Source organism: Motacilla alba, chromosome 5 (genome assembly GCF_015832195.1).
Source record: "Motacilla alba alba isolate MOTALB_02 chromosome 5, Motacilla_alba_V1.0_pri, whole genome shotgun sequence".
NCBI lineage: Eukaryota > Metazoa > Chordata > Aves > Passeriformes > Motacillidae > Motacilla > Motacilla alba.
Window position 1 is genome coordinate 9101580 of NC_052020.1, and position 22596 is coordinate 9124175.

Here is a 22596-nt window from a genome sequence, read left to right on the forward strand (position 1 = left end):
TTAGCCAATAAAACTCCGGAGATTGGGAGGCGTGCGCTGTGATTGGCGGAGGCCGGGCATAACCTCGGGGTGGGAAGGGCCGGGCCACGCTGTGAGGGTGTGGTGAGCGGGCGAGGCGGCGGCGGCGGCAGCAGCCGGAGGGGCGGCTCTGCTCGGGCGGCGAGCCGGCGTTCTGCGGGGTCCGGGGAGCTTGGGAGGGCTCCCCCCACACCTGTGCCCCGGCCTGTGTTCATACTCCGCCGGTGTCTCTGTGTCCCACATTGCGGGGTGTCCTGGCTGCCCCCCAGCCTTGTTCTCTCCCGCTGCGTCGCAGGCGAGGCCATGGCGGAGGGTCCCCAGCAGCTGCTGGAAGTGTGCGGGCAGAGGCTGTGCCGCTTCCTCTCCGACGCCCGGCACAAGCGCCTGGCCTGGCTGCGGGAGGTGGAGGAGCAGGGCATGAGGATGCTCAAGAGGTAAGGGCTGCCCTGAGGGGACTCGGCTGTGCCGCACCAGCTGGGTGTCGGGGGGCTGGGGAGGCCTGATGTGGGCAGCGGGGGATGCAATCTGCGCTCTGCCTCTTCTGCCTCACAGCAGCTTCAGGGATGAGCCCATGCTCTTACCCAAAACGCCGTCGCAGAGGAGGAAGCTCAGGAAAAGGCAGTCCTCCTGGATGAGGGATGAAAACAAGGAGCTGGGCAGGAGGAGGTAGGTGGGTCAGCTTGCGCTGGCTCCGCCTCATGGTGTTTGGATGAAACAAAACACTGCGTGCGTTCCCTGACTTATCAAAGGGGCACCTTGGGATTGCTCACTTTGATTCTGGTGAGTTTGGGATAAAGTTGGCTGCTTTCCTTCAATTTTTTTTTTCTGGCTATGGTTAAAGAATAATAAAAACTCGATTTCCTTGTCTGTTTACATTTGGGTTTTGTCTCACTGGGGTTGGCTTTTGGCCTGAGGTTGCTGCTCCTGGTGTTCACTCCCTTAGCCTCTGTGTCAGTGCCTGGAAAACTTAGGAAAGGGATATCTTGCCAGCACCATGTCTGAGTTGGCAGGCAGGGAGACTCCCAAGGATTTATGGAGGGACTGAAGTGGAAGTTCCAAGTGATTTGCTCAGAGCCCACGCCACTTTTAAAGCTGCCCAAACCTGATCCATTGGTGTTTTAGGGCACTAAAATCGTGATAACTGTGGTGAGAAGCCCACAGGAGGAAGAGTTAGAGGTGGGAGACTGTCAGGAAGCAGACATGGAGGGTGGGGAGAGCATCAGGAATAGCGGGAGCGTGGGAGGTTTGTGTGCGTGCAGGGAGAGCAGGAAAAGCAGCGCTGCGGATCGGAGCGGGGAGAGCTCCGGCCCTGCTCCGGGTGCTCAGGTCATGCCTTCTCCAGGGGAGCAGCCCAGCTAACTGCTGTTGGTGTTTTCCCTCTTGCAAACTTGGTTTGGGAAGTGCTGCTGATGCAGCCAGGCCTGTCAGCAGGAAGGTGACGCACCGTGTGTCCCTCTCTGGGTGCTGTCCTCTGCCACGTGCTGCTCCCAGGGCAGGGTTTAAGCGCAGCTCTTGTCGTAGGGCTAAACACACCTTTCCCACTGCCATTTCTCCACACCTGGCTCTGCACAGCCCTTGTGTGTGAGCTCCCATCTGGGCTGCGTCCACGTGCCTCTCCCCAGGGATAGGATGGGCTCTGAGGGGGAATGGTGCAGTGGAGAAGCAGCAGCAGCTTCACTTGTACCCCATCTGCTTTTCCCTCCAAAACTTACTTGGGAGTGGACGACTCCTTCATCGTTTCCTTCAAAATTCTTTTCCTTTAAGGTTATCCAGAAGGAGGAGCGGTGTCAAGCTGCAGTCTTCCAGCCTGAACTCCCAGCAGTGCCTGAGCCAGGAGCAGCCCCAGAGCCCTGGCTGTGAGGGGCAGGATGTGTCCGTGCCCGGCTGTGCTCCGGGATCTCGGGCTGGCATCCCACCCCAGCTCCCAGCTCTGCCCGGGAAGCAGCCTGTGGAATCACATGTTCCCATGGCAGATGTGGATTGTCAGGAGTGTCCCCAGGCTGCTGCTGGGGGTGATGCAGCCCCTCCAGCAGTTTTGGGGGAGCAGCTGCCTGAGGTGGACGTAGCGGCCAAGTTCCAGGACATCCCTGGTGTCCCTGGGATCCTGGCTGAACAGCCAGGAAGGGATGGAGAGCAGGACCTCAGGAGAGCCAGCACCTCCACTCCCAAGGCCGCTCAGAATGGTGATCTTGCTGCACTCCAAGGAGATGGATCTCCTCAAGGCCTCGAGTCTCTGCTCTTCCAAGACTCCCCCGGTAAAAGTGCAGCACGAAAATCCAGGCCGCGCCGCCGGAGCGGGCTGGGTGCCCCCTGCAAGAGCCAAAGGGCTTCCCTGGCAGAAAAGTGCTCCCTGGCCAGCAGGAGGGAGAACATGATCCGCAGATCCATCAGCAGGGCCAGGAAGGCAGCGGCTCGAGAATCCTCCTCGGCCTCCAGCAGAGTGAGCTGTGAGTCCCTGTACTGCTTCCATGTGGGGTTGGAGCGCTGTGGAGCAGCTCTTCCCTGCCTCCAGCTCCCCCAAGTCTCCTTGTGGGCTCCTGGGGTGCAGCTTCAAGCCAGGGCGTTGCTGCAGCAGGTGAAGGCTGGGGGAGGGCAGGTGGAGTTGGGGTGCACAGGTTGGGAATGGGCGAAAAGCACAATTGTGAGAGGGAGAGAGTGGCCAGGCTGGTTCCAGCCATGTGTGCCTTTGGATTGGGAGAGAATGCTGCATTCCCTGGGGAAGGGCTTTAATTTATGGCATCTGCCGGCTCTCCAAAAAATCAATAAGGCTGAAAGTGCAGCCCTGAAGTTAGGCTGCAATGGGCAGAGGAGCTCAAATGCTTTTTTGGGCAAGGATAGAAGAGACTCAAACTAGCTGTGTCACCAGAGGAACAAGTGTTACGAAGCCCAGGCTATTCCTAGTAGCTCTGAATCCCTTGTATCAGCTATTCCTGCTGCTCCTGACAGGGTTTGGCTGTTTGGGCTTTCCAAAACCATTGCTGCTGCAGGCAAATGGGCTGCGGTTGGAGCATGGAGGCCCCTGGAATTCAGCTTTGTCAGCCTTGAGTCACGCTGTATCCAGGCATTTGTTATAACACTTGAAGCGAAGGGGTGTGATGGGGGGGTGGAATGAGCCTGGAATCAGCCCAAACCCCCTGGATCCCTGCACCAGAGCGTGCAGGGAGGCAGGAGCTGCAGCCAATGGCCTGGGAATGCTGGCTGTGACACAGGCAGCTGGAGCAGGCTGCAGGCAGCAGAGCTGCTGCCTCGGTGCTCTGCCTCCCCAGCCCACTCCAGATTCAGTGGCACTCGAGGGAGGTGTGGTGCTGGTGGGGAAAGCAGAACAATCCATGTTCCTGGGAGGAAGCCTGAGCTCTTCCACATGCACCCTGCGGCTGTTGGGAGCCTGGGAGTGAAATCCCCAGCTCCTCTTGGGCTTTCCTCTGCAGGTCAGAGCTCCTTGGAGGCTTTTGTGGAAGAAGATGTGACCAGCAGCACAAGGTGAGGCTGCCATGTAAGGCAGATGGGAAGGGATCCCAGCATTCCCTGTGGGGACACTTTGGGTGGCTTTTCTGTCACAGGTTTTGTCAGGGACTGCTAGGGTGTTGCTGTCACCTGGGGCTGGGTGAGATTGCAGGTTGTGCTGTTCAGGCACGGTGAGACTAAGTCCCTCACTGTGGTGGCCGGTGGTGTGTCTTGGGGTTTCTGGAATTCTTGGCTGCCACAAGCCCTGGAATGCTGGTGGCCAGTCAGGTCTGCTCTGGGGAAGGGACAGCCCAAGGCTGTCAGAGTCCCCTCCTTTGCTGCTACTGGGGCCTAAGGTGGTTATGGGTGTTCAGCAGCACGGTGGGACAGAGGAATTTACAGCCCAACCTTGATGTGCCTGGCTGGAGCAGCCTCTGGATGTGCTTAGGAACCTGCACCTTCCTTGAGTCCCATGTGCTGCTTCCATCACCTGTAACTCGCCTTCAGAGAGAATTTAAATTATTTAAATAGCTTTTCCTTCACAGGTCTGAGCTGAAGCCAAGTTCCCCGAGGGAAAAGGTGAGTTCCAAGGAACAACCTCAGACTGTGTGGATGCCTTCCTGCACCTTTGCTAACGTCTTCACTGGATGCTGATGTCCCAAAATGAGCCGGCACAGCCCTCACTGGGAGGGAAGCAGACCCCACCTGAGCAAGCAGCTGGCTTTTCCAGGGCAGCAGGTCCCTGGTAGCCTTGTTCTTTGGAGCAGCTGTGCCAAGGGAGTGCTTGTCCTCTTTCCCTGCAGGCTCCTGGAGATGTCCTTGTTCCAAGCACAAGTCCCCGAGCTGCCAGCCCTCCTGCACAGCACCTGTCCCCTCTGGAGCAGCAGGCAGGGAATGCTGCAGGTAACTTCTAGGTGGTCTTGCTTTCCTTGCATGAAACCCTGAGAACACACAGACCTCGGGGTCAGTGGGAAGCATTCCTGGGAAATAAGGGGTTTGTATTGAAACTCAGCCATTTCTGACAGTCAAGTTTTCCAGGTGAGGTTTGGACCTCCTGAAGAGGTGAGGCCTCAGTTAGGTGGGGAAGGACTTGTCAATGCCTCCATGCTGTGAGGCAAACACTGCCCTGTCCAGCTTCAGTCTGTACAACAAGAGACTGGGGACACTTAGGAAGGAGCTCCTGGAGCTGGAGTCTCTTGGAGTGTCATGTCCTTTCCCTCTGGGTTTGCATTATGTGATGATTTAGAGGTCCTGATTATTTTCTGTGCCTCTGAGCAAGAAGGAGGAATTGGGGGCTGGGGGGTTTGTTCCCTGTGAACTGGAGAATGTGACAAGCAGCTGGAGCTGGAATAGAGGGAAGACTCCCAGGAGGGAGTTGGGTGCTGCACACATGGCCCTGACTGCAGGTTTCTCCACAGGAAGCCATGTAAATCCCAGCAGTGAACCCCAGAAGAGCCAGGAACAGCCCCACTGTGCCAAGCCCCTGGAGAGTTCCTCCCGCATGTGGTAGGAGACCCTGCAAGGAGCAGGGATGAGCCAGGGGTCTGGAAGGACTCGGGTTTAGCACTTTAAGTCATTTGTGCTAAAAAGGGGTGGGGGAGCTTCTTTCCCTGCCTTCCTCTCCTAACTTCCAGCAGCTCTGAAATCTCCTTTGGCCAGATGCTGTGTCTTGGCAGTCCCTCGTGGCTTTTGGAGCCCTCTTTGGGCCTGGCATGGGGAGGAGGACCTGAGGTCCTGCACAAACCAGCAGAGGTGCCCTAGCACAGTTAGCTCAGAGCTGGGAGGTGACTTCAAGGGCTCCTGAGGCGCAAGTGACTGACCTGGTTATTTTTGCCTGTTGTGAGTGTCAGGAATACCTGACCTGACTCCTGGAATATCTGATGTGTCTCCTCGCTGTGTGTTGCTGGGGAGGTTTTGGGAGAAAGATGTAATAGCCAGTAAATCCCTCTGGAGAGTGTGACAGCCACTTCATGTCCCTCCTGCTGATGCCACCAGGATGAAAGGCTGCAAGCAAGCCCTGGGTGTCCTGTGGCACGGGCAGCAGACAGGGGGCCGGGTCCTTTCCCCTTTGGATGAGAAGCACAAGACCTTGGCAAGCCAGGCTCCAGCATCCCCCTCTCCTGCCAGCAAGGTGAGTGGTGCCACAGCCCTGTGCCCCCTGTCCCAGGCAGGCCCTGAACTCCCTCCCTCTCTCCCCTCAGGCTGTCAGGCCACTGAAGAACTTCCTGCAGGGACAAGGGGGTGGCATCAAGGACTTCATCAAGCGCAACACTCCCACCCGGTCCCACCTGAAGGTGCGTCATGTCTGACGGGTGGGAGGAGAATGGGCTGCATGTTCTGGGAAGGGGAGTTCTGGTGTTCCTTCCAAACCTTTAATTGTGTTTTTTGTGTCTTTTCTCTGCAGGGAGACTTTGTTGTAAGTATGACACCTTATCCGTGGGGCTGACACGCTGACCACGCTGTCCCCTCATGCCAATGTCCATCAGCCCTCTGGCCACAGCAGTGGTGAGGTGACAGCATCTCTGTGCAGGTGTGTTCTGCTGGGAACTGCTGGGAGCTTCTGGCCTCTGAGCCATGCTGCACTGTGCTTCCTGTCCACCATTTTCCTGCCTCCTGGGACAGGTGGTCACGTACAGCAGGGATGTGCTGTTCTTTTCTAAAGATGTTCTCTGCAGCTGAAGGACTGAGGTTTTTCCTTGTACTTCTGCTTGCTTTGGATAATCCCTGTTGCCAAATATGTGTTGTCTCCCTATCCCAGTGAATGACTCCAGCAGTGACTGTGTGTACCAGGCTGCCTGAGGGGAGACACAGCCCCCAGCACCTGGTACAGTCTCAACTCTTCTCCCTTCAGGAGAAGGAGAGGCAGAGACTGGAGAACCTCCGGAAGAAGCAGGAGGCTGAGGAACAGAGGAAGAAGAAAGTGGAGGAGGAGAAGAGACAGCGTCAGGCAGAAATGAAGCAGTGAGTTGGGCTCCTTTGCCCCTGCTCTTTCCTTGGTCAGCACAGACTTGCCTTGTGCTTCCCACTTGGAATGAGCACCCTGGGAGCAGGCAGGGCTGACGGGCCCCTCTTGCCCCCATGCTGCCCAGGAAGAGGGAAGAGCGCCTGAGGAAGGCCCTGCAGGCTCGAGAGCGTGCGGAACAGATGGAGGAGAAGAAGAAAAAGCGGATGGAGCAGAAGATCCTGCAGAGTGATGAGAAGGTGAGAAGGCTGAGTGGGCTTTGGGCCTCTCCGAGAGCTGTGAGACCAGGAGGTGTGAGCAGGGTACTGGCAAGCTCCATGCATGCCAGAATTCCTTCTGACAAGAGAAGGCTTTTGTTCTCCATCCCTCTGCACATTCCTGTTGGGACAGGCCCTGTTCGTGCTGCTCTGCGTTCAGGGAATGTGGCAGCCCCTGCCTGCCCTGGGCACAGCCCTGCAGGTGACAGTCTCACCTGGCCCACGCGCTTGGACTGGAGTTTGTGACTCAGTACAGGGTGCATTTGGGTCAGGTTTGGGTTTCAGAGCCTGACCTGGCCTTTTTCAGGGGGCAGGCTGCCCTGGTGGCCACGTGCCGGTGCAGCTGCTGTGTTACGGCTGTGAAGGGCTGAGGGAGCTGTGCCTGACGCCCCAGAGCCCAGGCAGCCTCGGGGTGAGGCCTGGCTGCTCATTTTGGGCTGGACTGAAGGGATCTCTGAAAGATCAGCTTTGGAAAACAAGGAGTCGTGTTCCTTCAGCCCTTCCCAAACCCTAAGTGGACAAACGCACACCCACTGCTGGGCCCTCGGTCTCCTTGGGATCTGGGATATCCCGAGCTCCAGACCTCCCTCCAAGGCTGTGAAGTGTGTCCTTGGAGCAGTGGGGCTGACAGCTGTGGCTTTCCCAGTTGCACATCTCACAGGTGAGGGAAGAGAAGGTGGCAGAGGAGCGGAGCAAGAGGAAAGGGTCCAAGAAACACGGGGAAGCGGAGGCACGGAAGCAGAAAGCCCTGAGAGGGGTAAGAGCAACTCAGGCCCTCCTGCACATGGAAAAGGACAGGGACAGCAGGGACCTGCTGCATTGGTGTGGCTGGTGGGATAGGGACAGGTCACTGCCTGCTTCTGCAGGGATTTTGGGGTCTGTGCTGCCAGATCTCTGTCCAGGCAGCTGATGTATGCTTGGGACACAAGGGAGAAATGTTCCAGCTGCTGGAGCCTTGCAGGCTTTTCCTCTTGTTTCTTCAGGAGGAAAATGAGCAGCAAGAACCACTGCAGAAAAGAAGAGAGGATGAAGTGAAGGAAAGAGCGAAAACAGTTTTGGAACTGAAGAACCTTCTGGAGCAGAAACAGCTGGGGCAAGCGAAGGAGAGGTGTGAGCTGGTGCCTGTCCTGGGGCAGGGAATTGGCCATGGGGAAGCAGTGGATGTAAATGTGATGTTGCACCAGGGCTCTGGGGCTGCCTGGACACTGCAGGGGCAGGAGCAGGAGGCTGTGAGAGGGTGAGGGACAGCTAGGCATGTGTCCTTCTCTAAATTATTTCTTTTCCCCCAGGTATCCCAAGCAGCGAGGGAAGGAGAAGCCCCCCCAAGCACAGCAGGAGCCAGCAGCATTGGCTGGCAAGGCCACCAAGGTGGGGTTGGAGTGTTCTGGGAGCTGCCTCTCTACATAAAGCACACAGGCTGGGCTCAGCATCAGGTGTTTTCCAAGTGCTGTGTTGCTGGGATGTTGTTTAGAGGCTCAAATACAATAAAACTAATGATTGTTGTTGTACAGAGGTGCTGGAACAAGCCAAGGGCTGGGGGTTCCCTGGCTCACAGGCGAGCCCTCAGCCCTGTCATGGGATGGTGACAATCATGAAACGGCCCTTGGAAGAACACCTCAAAGAGCATTCACTGATCCTGAAACCAGTGTGGAAATTAGAGATTGATTAATGTTTTACTGCCACATTTCCTCATTGTGCCCAAAGGATGTGACCCCCAAACCTCGGGTGCCGCGTGGCTCTGTGTCGCTTCATTTGCACTCACACAAAGAACACCGGGGCTTTAAGTCAGGGTTGTTGGTCTTGAAATATCGCATTAACATTTGCTTTCACTCTCTACTCTTAAATTCATTGCTTCATTAGTGAAAAATCAATGCCCCAAATGGTTCTTCCTCTTCAGGATCAATTCTTCCTCCTGTGTGGGCTCCTGCTGCACTCCTTCCCTCAGTCCCTGGCACTTGGACTCTTTTGTGCTATATAAATTTAATTTAAGGTCTGAATCCTTCCTGTGCTGCCAGCAGCAGGGCCAGAATGAGTCTGGCAAAGCTGTTCCAGGCAGGAGAAAATGGCTGAGCAGCCCAGGAGGGGAAACTCTAGGGAGAAATGGTTTGGGTCAAAAAGGAACTTCAGCAGTTCATTTATTTTTCTCTTCTTTAGGGGAAAGAAAGTCCCAAAAAGCTGCCTCTTGGGCCTGGGCTGGAGAAAAGATATGAGCCACCAGAATCCTATTTCCCAGCTCTTAATGTCTGGCTCCAAGCAGAGAGGGTGAGTGTGGGCTCCCAAGAGCCAGGCTGGACCTGAGCAGAAACAGGAGTGGCTTTCTGTGGCAGTCTTGGATTTGGGGTTATTTCTGCAGAAGAAGCCACAGAGGCGCTGAGGGCTGGATGTTGCCAGAGCTGCCGAGAACACAGCTCTGTGTCAGAATCTGAGTGAGGAATGACTTCATTCCCATGTCTTGCAGGAGGCTGATGGTCAGCAGCAGCCGAGAGAGGAGAAAAAACCCATTCCACCGGCAGCCCCTGGGACATGGCCGAACAAAGCCGTCAAGGTGAGCCCTGGCCCCGGCACAGCCCTCGGCTGGCCCCCGCCTGCTGTGGCTGCTTGGCCCCCGCGGCTCGGAGCCACCGCAGCACTCGGCACCGGGAAGCCGCTGGAAAAACAAGTGTTTGGAGGCGGAAAAGATGCTGGAAGCGGCCACGGGAGGGCGGCAGGTCCTGAGGCCACGTCCCGGTGGGAGAGGCCCTGGGCAGCCAGGCTTGTGCCAGCTGCAGATGCGGAGCCTTCTTCCATGGGCAGGGCGGCAGGAAAGGCTGCTCGGAGCTGGGATGCAACGCTGTCTCTGCCGGGAATCTGCTGTGGCTGTGTCAGAGCTCCAGCGAGGGAAAAGCAAAGGGTTTAGGTGGAGAGTTGAGTGCTGGGACATGTGCACAGTGTGCCTTTCCCAAGTTTGTCCCCAGAAAACAAGAGGGGAGGGAGTGTTAAGAGCAGGTGTCAAGGCACGGAGCCCAGTGACAGTTTTGTGTTGGTTCAGGATTTGAGCACTTTTGGGCCCCAGTGGCCATCCCAGCCATGGGAGTGCTGTTCCCATTGCTCATCACTGCTCTCTGTGGTTTCAGAAATCCCTCTCCACATCCTGCCTCGAGTCCCTGAAGGATGCTCGAGAACCAGCATCGCCCCCAGCCAATGAGAACAGCTACGGGCTGGATCTGAACAGCGACGACTCCACAGATGATGAGAGCAACCCTCGGAAGCCCATCCCTGCCTGGGCTGATGGTAGGTGCCAGCTCTGGGCTGGCTTCCTTTCCCTCCTGCTCTGGAGCTTTCCAGCCTTGCTTGGAGCCATCCCAAAGCGCAGTCCAGGAGTGTATGCACCTCTGTCAGCTCCCAGCTCTGTGTGCTGAGGGCATCAGCACTGCTTCCTGCGAGCACTCATGGGCTGAGGGGAAACCGGAGTCCTCTGAGAGGCCAGGGGTGAGCTCATGAGGAGAAGCGGGGTGTGGTGGCAGTGGGACGTGTCCCAGCCCTCCTGCCGGTGGATCTCGGAGGGGAGGGGAGTGCCGGTGCTGCGGGCCGAGGCCGGGCCTGCAGCCGTGTGCTGTTCCCGTTGTTCCCGCAGGGGCGCCGCTCCAGCAGGCCATCGTGCACCAGTACTACCACCCGGTGGACCTGGACGCGCTGTTCGGGGCCATCCCCAGCCCCAAGCTGGAGGACATCTTCTACAAGAGCAAACCCCGCTACTTCAAGCGCACGAGCTCGGCCGTGTGGCACTCCCCGCCGGGCCCCTCCTGCGGCCCCTCCTGCACCTTCCAGAGCTGAGCCGAGGCAGCCAAGGTGGTTCCCGGGCTCTGTGTTCTGCTTACCCTGTATTGACAATTTTATGTTTTCGTTCTTCTTTTGTACAGAAATAAAGTTGTTTATTCAAGTCCAGCACTTGCTGGGTGTGTCTCCTTCCCCATACCTTGGTGACGGTTCCTTTTGCCTTGCAGAAATCACAGTTACTAGTCTGCAACCAGAGCCATTTCCTAGTCTGCCTCATTTCCTATTCACTTAGGATATTCCCTTGTACAAGGAAGCTTGGAAATTGCTTTAAGGAAGATCAGGTTTTTAAATCACTGAGAGCATAATGTTTTTGTAATATAATGGAGTTTTTTTTATATATTTACTGTATTTATGTATTTATCTATACTGTCTTAATTATCTGCAATTCCTTTTCTTCCAGCAATTCCTGTGCCCTCATCTTAGTCTGAGCCAGAATCTTCTTCCTGCCATTGGAAAAACCTCCCTGGACAATTTAAGCAGTGGCTAATGCCTCCTCACCCTTTTTTTCTAAAGGGAAAAGGAAGTCCAGGCTCAGCTGTGGATCCTGTTGTGGCTGTCCCACTGATCCTGCCTGTCTTGAGCAGGAGCTGGGTTGATTTGGGAAGGGTGAGGGAGGGGATGGGTCCCCAGGGATCTGTCAGTGGGGCAGCTTTGACCCCCCCCCCCCCAGCAGCAGAGCTGCACCCATCCCACTCCTTCCTTCTGCCTTTCCCAAGCCTGAATGCACACGGATTGACAGGAGCAGGGATGGATTGAAACAGAAAGGGCTCTGGCTGTAAGGTAGATTTATGGAGCCAGAGTCCCTGGAGCTCTCCTGCTACTCCTTCCACAGAAATGGACTGGAAGGGCTTGGAGTGCTCAGTCCCAGAGCCAGTGCTCGCCCAAGGGGACTTTTGTCCCAGGAATGCTTTTGGGATGGGTTCAGGCAGGGAGCTCATGGGTGAGAGGGAGAGGACAGCCTGCTCTCCCCCAGCTTCCTAAGGGACAATGCCCCGCAAGCACCCTGTCCCATGGCCACCACCACAGGGGTTTGGGCGAGGAGGACACGAGCTCTGCAGCAGCCCAGCACCAGTCAGGACAATTTCCCAGTTTCTTTGGTGCCAGTGGAGCCCGGAACAGTGGGGGAGTGGAAAAAAACCTCGGCGCCAACAGCTGCTGGCAGGGATGCGCTGCCAGGCTCCGGGCTGAGCGCTAATGAGGTGTCTGTGCTGCCGCTGGCTCTGCTCGGCTCCTGGAGCCCGCTGGGAGCCTGGCCTCGCACTCCAGGAGCTCCCAGGAGCTTGCCGAGAGCCGGGAGCGCTGCTGGTTAATGCCACCCCAGGAGAGGCGGCTGTGCTGTCTGTCTGCCAGCTCCGCACCAGGGAGGATCCATCCCATGGGATGTGGGGAGCAAAAGGCCCCCCAGCACAGCAGCGGGCTCCAGTGCCAGCTGGAAAAAGGAGCAGCTCCCTGAAATCAGCAGGAGAGAATCAAGCAGGGATCCCCTAGACGTGGGCGGGCTGGATGTGGAAGTGCCTCCTTCCTAGAAATGCTGGAGCCATGGTGTTGCACCATTCTGGGAGCAAACCGTGGGCATCCCTGTGATCCCAAAGGGCCATTCTCAGGTGGGAGGGGGCAGGTGGCTGACCCCGCCGTGTCCCTCCAAACGGAGAAGGGAAAAGGAATGTTTCAGCTTGCGTGAAGCAAAATAATCCATGTCAACCTGAGGCATTTTCCAGGGCTGTGAGCACAGCAGGAGCACAGGAGGGTGGCAGCACCCCTTGAATCCCAGCAGTCCCTTTGGCTCCTAGAGCTCCCCTTGGATCCCGGCTGCCTCGTTTCTCCCCTCTGCCGCCACGTCATCTGTTTCTGTTTTCAGTGCCTGGGAACCCCTGATTCACCCCATCCCACGAGGATGCTTCCCGGGGCTGGGAGGGTGTGGGAGGGCTGGGGATCGGGGCAGGGGAGCAGGATGGAGCCCTCTTCCTGCTCCATCCCTGCCGGGTGCCTGGGCCGTGCGGGTGCGGGTCCCCCGGCCTGGGCAGGGGGTCCCTGAGGCGGGGGCACCTCCGCCTGCCGCTGTCTCCCCGGCTCGGCGGCTCCGCATCCCGCTCTCCTGTTGCTCAGAGATGTGGAGGCAGTTGCTAAGAGACACCGACACGTCAGTATCTGGCCCTAAGGAAAAAAAGAGGAAAAAAAAAAAAGAGACAGAGAAAGAGAGAGACAAGGGAGGACGAGGAGGAGGAGGGGAGGAAGGAGGTGGGGAAAGACCTGCTCCCATCGCCGGGCTCGCAGCAGCCTTGGCCGCCGCTGCCGAAGCCCAGCTCCCGACTTGGCGGCCTCCGGGGTGTGGTCGGCCACCGGGGACCGCGCCATCACCGTCCGGAGCCCCCCACATCGCCACTCGGGACCCCCACATCGCCGCAGGGAGCCAGGCCCTGCTCCCTCCCTGGCCAGTGAGTAGCCCGGGGCAGCCCGGCCTCAGCGGAGGGGTCGGGGCGCTGTGGGGATGGGGAGTGAGCGGGGCAAGGTGGGCCGGTGGGAGAGGATGGAGCTCGGGGGTGCGGGCGAGGGAGGATGGAGCAGACACGGTCAGGTGGTGGGGGGCGAGGGCAGGCCCGGGGGGACCCCGGTGGGTGCTGGGAATGGGGATCTTCCCCCGGGAGAGAGGCGGACAGGGTGTCCCTGGCACCGGGCTCAGCTCGTGGTGGCGGGGGGCTGGTGGGAGCCGGTGGGGGCCGTGGAGCAGCACCTCTGCTCTGCCCACCACCAGCCGAGACGGGCTGGCCAAGGTCAGCAGGACTGGGGAGGGCCATTTTCTGCCTGGAATGCCGGGGGGATGCTTGGAGGAGCGACCCTGGCGCGGGGGGCACGGGAAGGCTGTGGCTGCCCCGGAGGCCACCCCGGGCCGCAGCAGCGGCGGCCCCCCCGGCGGGGCGTGCGGCCGGCACGGCTTCCCCCCTCTCCTCTTCCTCGCAGGCAGCCGGTGACGGCCCGACGCCGGCCCCGCCGGTGCCCCCGGAGGGCTTGGCGTCGCCCCCCGGATGCCGCCGGGATGCCGGGAACGTCGCCGTGACCGCCGCCAGCCCGGCCCCGCGGCCGGCCGCCGGCAGCCCTCGGCGTGAGCGGGCGGGCGGGATGGCCCCCGGCGCCCCGTGAGGGCCACGAGGCCATGCTGCTGGGCCCCTGGCTGCTGGCGGCGGCGGCGGCGGTGGCGGCGGCGGGCGCGGGCTGCCCGGTGCTGTGCAGCTGCCGCGGGCAGGCGGTGGACTGCAGCGGGCTGCGGCTCTTCTCCGTGCCCCCCGAGCTGCCGCTGGACACCGGCAACCTGAGCCTGGCCCACAACCGCATCGCCAGCATCCCGCCGGGCTACCTGGGCTGCTACGGGCAGCTGCGCGCCCTCGACCTGCGCAACAACTCGCTGGCGGCGTTGCCGGCCGGGCTGTTCCGCGGCGCCCGGCGCCTGGCGCACCTGGACCTGAGCTACAACAACTTCAGCCTGGTGCCCGCCGACATGTTCCGCGAGGCCAGCGCGCTGCTGCGCCTCGACCTCAGCCACAACCCGGGGCTGCGCCGCGTCCACCCGCAGGCCTTCCGCGGCCTGGCCCAGCTGCGCGAGCTGGACCTCAGCTACGGCGGCCTGGCCGCCCTCAGCCTCGACGCCCTGGAAGGGCTGCCCGGCCTGGTGGGGCTGCGCCTGGGGGGCAACCCCTGGCTCTGCGGCTGCGCCATGGAGCCGCTCCTCAAGTGGCTGCGGGGCCGCATCCAGCGCTGCTCCTCGGGTAGGTGCCGCCGGGACCCCCCGCGCCCCGTCCCGCCCGGGCGCCGGCGGCCGGGCTGACGGCGTCCCTCCGTCCCGCAGATTCGCAGCAGGCGGAGTGCTGGGCTCCCCCCGAGGTGGCGGGGGCCCCGCTGCTGTCGCTGACGGAGGAGAGCTTCCAGGCCTGCCACCTCACGCTGACCCTCGACGACTATCTCTTCATCGCCTTCGTCGGCTTCGTCGTCTCCATCGCCTCGGTGGCCACCAACTTCCTGCTGGGCATCACGGCCAACTGCTGCCACCGCTGGAGCAAGGCCAGCGAGGACGAGGATGTTTAGGGACCTCCGCCGCCGCCGATAGACCCCCGCCCCGGCCACCCCCCGGCCCGGCCGCCCCCGCGGGGACACCAGACTGTGCCTTGTCCGCGTCCCCTCCTGCCGCCCCCCCGTGCCGGGGTGGCCCTCGAGACGCCGGGGACGCCAGGGGACAGCCCTGCTTCCTTTTGCCCCAAAGTGGGGAGTTTTTGCACCCCCCGTTGCCGTGAGCTTGGACCCCCTCCTGTGCTGTTCCCACTGCCCAGGACTGGTTGAGGCAGCGATTTGGGAATCCCCTGGGAACCCCCCCACCTCTGCCTGGGAGAGACAGAGGACGAAGTGTGTGTGTCTTGGGAACCACGGCCACTCTCCTGGGGGCATCGAGGAAATCCCTGCTTTCAGCCCCAAAGCAGCGCTGCTGGAGCCCCCAAATCCTGCGCATACTCTCCAGCCTCCCCAAAAATCCAGGGGGGCGGGAAGCGTTGCTGACACCCGGCTCGTCACCACTGTTCCAGGGCATGCCTGCACCTTGCTGGTGACATCGGGATGTGCTGGAACAGCACCAGGACCACCAAGCCTGGCAGTGGGATGGGCTGTGACATCTCCAGGAGATGGGCTCTCCCAAGGATGGCACCTTCCAGGGATTGCATCTCCCAGAGATGACATCTGCCTCCTCTTCGGGGCCAACCCGGGCACCAGCATTGCCCGCCCTGGGGGAGGTTTGGGAGGTGGAAGGAGCTCTAAAAAAGGGCAGAAAAAGAAAAAAAAAAAAAAAGCAGAAAGCCAACGACCCTCTGTCCAGCCGGGATGGCCATGTCCCCAGTGCCTATGTCACCTGTCCCTGGTGTCTGTGTCACCCTGTCACTGTGGGAGCACATCAGGTGGGGAGCGGGGCTGGGGTCACCTGGGGGCTGCTTTGTCCCTTCCCCTGTCCCCCATGGAGGCTGAGTGCATGGGGAGGGGGGTTTGGTTTAACCCCAGCCCACCCCAAAAGGGCTCCTGCTGCACCCCAGCCCCAGCGCTGCCCCCGGGAAAGGGAACTTGGCCTCTGCCTTCTCTATTTTGTCTGGGGTTTTATTATTTTCCTTTCAGTGAGTCCAAGAACCCCCCTGCTCCACACCCCCTGCACACTCCCACAACTCCTGTACCCCTGGACCAGCCACATGGGCATGGAGCATCCACCTGCATCCCACCAGCTCCTTCCTCTGCCTCACCTCATCCTCTTCTTTTTGTATTTATGTTTATGTTTTATTTTCCTTCTCTTTTGTTTCTTCTTGTCTTTTGATTTTGTTGTTTCTCTATCCCTTTCCTTTCCTTTCCTTTCCTTTCCTTTCCTTTCCTTTCCTTTCCATTTTCCTTATTTTCCTTTCCTTTCCTCCACTCTTCTTCTTACTCTTTTCTCTTTCTTTTCTTTTCTTTTCTTTTCTTTTCTTTTCTTTTCTTTTCTTTTCTTTTCTTTTCTTTTCGTTTCGTTTCTTTTCTTTTTTCTCTTCTCTTCTCTTCTCTTCTCTTCTCTTCTCTTCTCTTCTCTTCTCTTCTCTTCTCTTCTCTTTCCATTTTTCCTTTCTTTTCCTCTCTTTTTTCCTCTCTTCTCCCCCGACCCCGCTCTTTGTACGTTTTGTAACCGCGGGTTTTGTACCACGGGGCACTTTTTCAGCGCCAAACCTCGACAATAAAGAGTGTCAGCGCAGCCGGGGCCGGGACGCGCGTGTGGCGGGGGGGACACGTGTGTGTGACAGGGACATGTGCGTGGCAGCCCCCCGCAGGCGCGCAGCGGGCACGGGCAGCGTCCCGCAGCCTGCACAAGGCATCAGCCGTGCTCTTCCCTCCAGCGCTTCCTGTTATTCCTCCGGCAGCATCTCCCGGCCCCGGCGGGGCCCAGCTGTGGCCGCCGGGTCACCTCCGCGTCCCCCCCCTCCCCGGGACCCCCTCCGAGGGACGCGGGCCCCGTCCCGCCTGGCCGGAGCCCAGAGGTCGGGCAGCAGCTGTGCCGCGTCCGGCCGCGCCGGCGGCCCCGGGGGAGCGGTGGGGACAGCGGGCGGGCAGCGGCTGCCAGCGCCCAGCCCAGTGCCCGGGGCACCCCCGAACCCTGGCATTGCTCCTGCCATCCCTCCTTCCGTGCACCCATCGTTCCCTTCCTCCCAACACTTCCATCCATCCATCCATCCATCCATCCATCCATCCATCCATCCATCCATCCACATAATACAATCCCACCTCCCATCCCAAACTTCCCCCACCCACCAGAACTGGCCCCCCATCTTTTCCAGCCCTTTTCCTCTCGCTGTTCTCCCCCTCTGTCCTCTCCTCAGTCCTGCAGGGTCACCCCAGACCTTCGGGGGTCCCCTCCTATTGCGAGGGGAGGGGGGGGGGTTGGACCCGTGGGGACGCACCGAGGCAGGGACGCTACCGAAATGCCACCCCCGGCAGCCACCGCTCCCACCCCACAGTGACAAAAGTTTCTGAGCCCTGGGTGGGGTGCCAAAGCTTTCCCGCGGCTTTGGCAAGTCCGAGATTTCCCGGCACAAACGGGAGCTGCAGCCCCCCCACCCACGCCGTCCCCCCCCCTCCGTTTGCTTTGGGGCGGGAGGTGTGAAGCAGCCCGAGCCGGGCTGTAAACACGGAGGTCACTTCAAAGGGGACGCCCGGGGACATCCTTAGCACCACCAGATTATTTCGGCACCCCCGGGCGGGATGAGAGGCAGGGGGAGGTCGGGGGGGGGATGAACATCCCGTTTGGCAGCTTGGAAAAGGGCGGTGGGGGGAGAGCTGCGATGGGGGGACGGGGGACCTGTCCCCAGCCTCGTCCCAATTCCTATCCCTGGTGCATCCATCCTCCCTGGAGCCCACTTTTACTCCCTGTGCAAAATAATCTCCGTTTTCCGTGTCACATTCCCACGACCACGGTTTGGGGAACCCCGGCCGTGCTCCCCGGCCCTGCAGCGTCCCCAAGGCATCGCATTGTGGGGTTTGAGAGCCCCAGGCTCCCTGAGGATCACACCCACCCCCCACTCCCCAGCCATCCTTTCCAAGGATGCTCCCCATCCCCCCGTGCCTGCTGTCCCCCTCTATCTTCCCTCCCCATCTTCCCCAGGCACTCTCAGGAAGGCAACACCTTCCTTATCTTCTTCCGACGGGTGGTCCGGCCCTGCCGCCCCTCACCCCCAGCTCCGGCCTTGTTATTTTCTGGAGTGTCCCTGCATTTCTCCCCAGAGACTCCTCAACCAAACATTTCCCTCCTGGAAGGGAAAGGGAAATCTCCAAGACGCGGATAGAAAGTCGGCAGCTCCGTCTCCGCTGGCCGGGCGCCTGCGGCCATTTCCGCGCCCGGCGGCCGAGCCGGACGGGGGGAGGCAGCAAAGCCGACACCCCCACGCTGCTGGGGTGTTTGGGGGTGGTGGAGGGACAGAGGGAGAGAGGGAGGGAAAGGAGGATGGTGGGAGGGAGGGAATGATCAGAGAATTATCAAGATTGGAAGACACCTTTACAATCAAATCCAACCATCAACCCAGCAACGCCCCTGTAACCCCAAAACCATTAACCCACGGAAGGATGGAGGGACGGATGGATGGATGGATGGATGGATGGATGGATGGATGGATGGATGGATGGATGGATGGATGGAGGAGGGGACTGTTGGACTGATGGACGGACAGCTGGATCGACAGACGGATGAGAGATATCCAGGCGTCTCTCCAGGCTGAGGGAGCCTGGACAGCACTGGAATGTAAACACATTTTGGGACGTGTCCCTGGATGCAACATTCCCACCCCTCAAGCTCCCCCAGCCCTTAGACCAAACCAGATCTGTCTGGAAACTCCCCAAAACCCTCAAGGAGGCTCCCACCTCTCCAGCTGGGGGGTTGTGCAGTCCCCGGCCCTGTGGCCACCCCCTCCGTTCCCTCTCCCTGGACAAAGGACCGTCCCCACACGGGGAGACTCCGGGCGGTGGCCCCCAAACACGGTGGGGGCCGGCAGGAAGGCGGAGGCAGCTCCCCCGACGGGAAGCATCCCAAGGAACCCAGTAATGATCCCGCATCCTTTCCAAGAGAGAACAAAGGCTGAGGAGATAGCATAGTTCATCACCGATAAATGAAGGATGTAAATAGCAAATAGGGGGAAGATTTATTTCGAGCAGAGGCTCAGGAAGCGGCGGGGGCTGGGGGGGGGGGGGGGGGGAATGGGACAGGAGCCATTTGGTGGCTCATCCAATTCCTGGTTGGGGTGAGCCGGGGTCCTGCCCGGTGCCCAAAGCTCCCATCAATGCCCAGAGTGTCCCTTCTCATACCCTGAGGGTCCCGTGTCCCCATCTGCACCCGGGGGGTCCCATGTCCCCACCCCTCAGGTTTGGGTGTTCCACAGCACCAGGTCCCAATGCACGCCCAGGTGAGTCACCCGGGGCTCGTCCCAGCCTCAGATAAGGAGAAAAAGCTCCAAAATGGGATTTGGGATTTCAGTGCTACCGCCTGATACAATCACGGCCGGGGGGGCTGGGGCAGGCAGGTGCCCACCCCACGGGGTCAAACACCCCCATGCCGGTGCTGCAATGCCCCGAAGGGTTGGGATGGAGGTTTTCCTGCGTTTCCCAAAGTGTTGCTGAGGAAGAGACCAGGAGAATCCGTCCCAGGCAGAGCCGCCCCATGGTGCACACACACCCCCCACACACTGCACTCTCGCTCACGGACACTCTCCATCCTCCACACCCCCACCCCTCCATCCTCCCTTCCACCACATCCCCCCAGCCCCCTCCCCCGAGGGAACTGCGCACACCCTGCTCCTTTTTTAACCAAAATTCATTTATTTGTCACAAAACACAAAGCCCTGGGGGTGCCGGGGTAGCCGCCCCCGCCCGAGCCCCCCAGGGGCTCCTCCCCGGCTGTGCCTCAGTTTCCCTTTCCCGCGAGCAGGGCTTTCCAGCGGGGGCTCCCCAAAGCAAGCCAGGCTTTGGGGCGAGGCGGAGGGGGGCTGTTCCCCCCGAGTAGACCAGCTCGGGGGGCGCCGGGGGCGGTCGGGGAGGGGCTCAGGAGCGGAAGAGCGTCTCCTGGGTGGCGGGGTCCAGCTTGCCCCCCGGGCCGGGGCCGCCCTTGCCAGCGGGGGGGTGGCTGTGCCCCGAGGAGTAGCTGGCGGAGCGCTCGGGGCCGGGGCCGGGGGTCCGGCAGCAGAGGAGGGCGGCGCAGGCGTGGCGGAAGCGGGGGTCGAAGAAGGCGTAGAGGAAGGGGTTGAGGCAGCTGTTGATGTAGGCGATGCCCGTGCAGTAGGGATGGAGGTTGTTGAGGAAGGTGTGGAAGGCGCAGGACCAGGGCAGCACCTCCAGGTCCATCAGCACGTAGAGGGTCTTGACCAGGTGGAAGGGCAGCCAGCAGCCCCCGAAGGCGGCCACCAGCACCGTGATGATGGTGAGCAGGCGCTTGCGCTTGCGGGGCCCCTCGGCCCGCTCCCGGCGGAAGTGAGTGGCCACGGTGCGGGCGATGAAGAAGTAGCAGGTCAGCATCACGGCGAACGGGGCCACGAAGCCCAGGGCGGTGGAGGAGAGCCCCAGCCCCACCTCCCAGGCGCCCTCCGTCCCCTGCGCCGCCAGGTCCCCGTAGTCCATGTAGCAGGTGATCTTGGTGTCCCCGCCGATGGCGGCCGCCCGCCGCAGCACCAGGGCGGGCAGGGCCAGCAGGGCGGCCAGGAGCCACAGCGCCACGGTGGCCACCAGCCCGCTGACCCGCGAGCGCAGCTTGGCGGTGGCCAGCGGCCGCACGATGGCCAGGTAGCGGTCGAAGCTGAGGCCGGTCAGGCAGAAGACGCTGGCGTACATGTTGACGAACACCAGGTAGCTGCTGACCTTGCAGGCGGCCGTGCCGAAGGGCCAGTGGTAGCCCAGCCAGGCGTAGGCGGCCCAGAGGGGCAGGGTGACCACGAAGGTGAGGTCGGCCACGGCCAGGTTGGCGATGAAGGTGTCGGCCGAGCGCCGGCGGTCGCGGCCGCCCTTGAAGACGGTCCAGAGGACGAGCCCGTTGCCCGTGGTGCCCAGCAGGAAGACCAGCAGGTAGATGGTGGGCAGCAGGGCCAGCGAGGGGCCCCACTCCGCGTAGTCGCACTCCGTGTCGTTGTCGAAGCCGTAGGTGTAGGCGTCCGTCGCCTCCTCCATGCCGGCGCTGGGCTCCGCTCCGCTCAGCTCATCCCGGGCTCGCTCGCTCCTCCGGCCCCGGAGCGAATCCCACCGCGTTACCTCCCCTTCCTCCTCCTCCCCGCCCTCCTCCTGGAGGGGACGGGCGGGACAGGGCAGGAGGCAGGGCCGGGGGGAGCCCCCGTGGGAAACTTCACAGCTCCCCCCACCTCCATCTGGCTCCTGCCCGAGGGGTTTTACCGAGCTCTCACCCGCGTGTCAACGCGCCGACCCCCGAGATAACCCCGGCCTCGCCACGCCCGGGGGGTTTGGTGGCCCACCACGGTGGCCTTCGCTGCTGGGATCCGGCTCTGGGGAGCTGAGGAGCGGGGGGGGGGTCTCAGCCAGCATTTGGGGTTTCACCTCGGGGCTGCATTTCGCGCTCAGCGCCGGGGTGTCACACATGGGGGCCGCGTTTCGCACGGGCAGTGTCACATCGGGCACCTGGCAGCGGGAGGGGGGGGTCGCACCGGGGGTTGGTGTCACGTTGGAGGGAGTGGCACTGCGGGGGGGAGGGTGTGCATTTGGCATTTTGCATTTGGCACTCGGGATTCCCCGTTTTGCTGCCGGCTTTGCCTCGCTGTGCGCACAGCGGCGGCTCCGGGGGGTCCCCCAGCGCCGAGCCCCCCCTTTGAGCACAATGTGCCGAGGAGATTTATACATTTGCCAAGAATCCTGGGCGGGGAGGGGCGTTCTGGGACCCCCCACGCTGCAAAAAGACCATTTTAGGGCAGCAGCTGCCGCAGGAGCGGCTGCTACCGGAGCTCTCGCTGTGTCCCAGCTCCGCGGGCTGCTCAGGGAGCGGCAACGCTGAGCCAGGAGGGAGCAAACTTCCCCCCACCCCACAAATAAACACTGGGGGGAGGAGGGAAGCCCCCCCGAGGTGGCCTGGGATTGTCCCACTGGGACTGAGCTCTCACAGTTCCAGCTCTGGGGAAAAGAACCGAAGAAGCCGGGCGGGACTTTGCAGAGTGAGGTCTGAAGAGCCCCAAATCCCCCGGGACACGCAGGGGGGGCTGGGCTGGATCCTGGGCTGGGGCCGAAGCGGGGATTAAGCACGGGATGGGCTGTGGGAAGGGGCAGGTTTAACACCCCAGTGCAGGGACGGAGGTTGGGGGGGGCACAGAGCCCCCGGGACCCCCCACCGGCTCAGTGGGGCACTTCTATCAGCAGAGGGGTGTAAAGGAGGGGTTGTGGGGGGAATTCAGTGGCTGAAATAGGCGGGGAGGGCTCACAGGAGCCTCCAAAATGAGACGGAGTGGTGCAGGGGGAAAGGGGTCGGTAAATGGGGCTGCAGGTTAGGGGACCCCGGGGGTGGGGGTACCAAACCAGACCCCCAGAGCTGCAGAGTCAGCCGGGAGAGCAAACCAGGCTGGAGATAAGGAGCGATCCCGTATCTCCGTGCCGGGACAGCCGGCATGCGGAGAGAGAGGTTTTAAAGCCAGAAACTGAGGGTGCCCGGTTCCGGTTCAAATCCCAAGCTGGAATGAAGGGCCGGAACCCCGCAGTCCCCACCGCAGACACGGCTCCAGCCTTTCCGCTAATTAGCAACATTAACGGGGAAACACCGGCGCTGCTAATGAGCCCCCCGGGATCGCAGCGAGGCTCCCCGGGCTGCTCCCGCCCTGGCCGGAGCCCCGCTAATGAGCAGGACCGCTAATGAGCAGTTCTATTAATTACTATTAATAACACTCCCAGCTATCCCTGTCCTAATTGGAACGCGGCACAAGTATCCATTTCCAGCCGCCGCACACGAATCCGTTTCCAGGCTCTTCCCTTTCCAAAAACTGCGGGTTGAGTGTCCCGGTCACCCCCTCGCTGTCCTGGAAGCTGGCATGGCTCGGTGCCACCCAGGGGGTCCCGTTGGTCCCGGCGCCGGGGAAGGAGCCCCCC

General features: G+C 60.9%; 3 protein-coding genes across 3 annotated transcripts; 2 read left to right on the top strand and 1 right to left on the bottom strand.

Moving 5' to 3' along the window:
* Window positions 1-110: 110 nt before the first annotated feature.
* On the top strand, window positions 111-10588 carry LOC119701526 (inner centromere protein-like). Its single transcript, XM_038138294.1, has 19 exons — window positions 111-452; window positions 571-684; window positions 1783-2465; window positions 3447-3498; window positions 4008-4041; window positions 4266-4365; window positions 4881-4968; window positions 5458-5593; window positions 5664-5756; window positions 5867-5878; window positions 6314-6423; window positions 6552-6663; window positions 7343-7438; window positions 7665-7789; window positions 7971-8049; window positions 8836-8943; window positions 9140-9226; window positions 9795-9951; window positions 10295-10588. Exons 1-19 carry the CDS (start codon window positions 322-324, stop codon window positions 10492-10494), a joined length of 2517 nt encoding a protein of 838 aa, XP_037994222.1. The 5' UTR covers window positions 111-321; the 3' UTR covers window positions 10495-10588.
* A 1674-nt stretch (window positions 10589-12262) lies between these two features.
* LRRC55 (leucine rich repeat containing 55) lies at window positions 12263-15858 on the top strand. The gene is made up of 3 exons (XM_038138264.1): window positions 12263-12932; window positions 13456-14258; window positions 14339-15858. The coding sequence occupies exons 2-3, from the start codon at window positions 13649-13651 to the stop codon at window positions 14572-14574; spliced, it is 846 nt and encodes a 281-aa protein (XP_037994192.1). The 5' UTR covers window positions 12263-12932; window positions 13456-13648; the 3' UTR covers window positions 14575-15858.
* A 3473-nt stretch (window positions 15859-19331) lies between these two features.
* Window positions 19332-20747, bottom strand: APLNR (apelin receptor). The gene has a single exon (XM_038138249.1). It carries the CDS (start codon window positions 20683-20685, stop codon window positions 19570-19572), a length of 1116 nt encoding a protein of 371 aa, XP_037994177.1. The 5' UTR covers window positions 20686-20747; the 3' UTR covers window positions 19332-19569.
* Between the last annotated feature and the right edge of the window lie 1849 nt (window positions 20748-22596).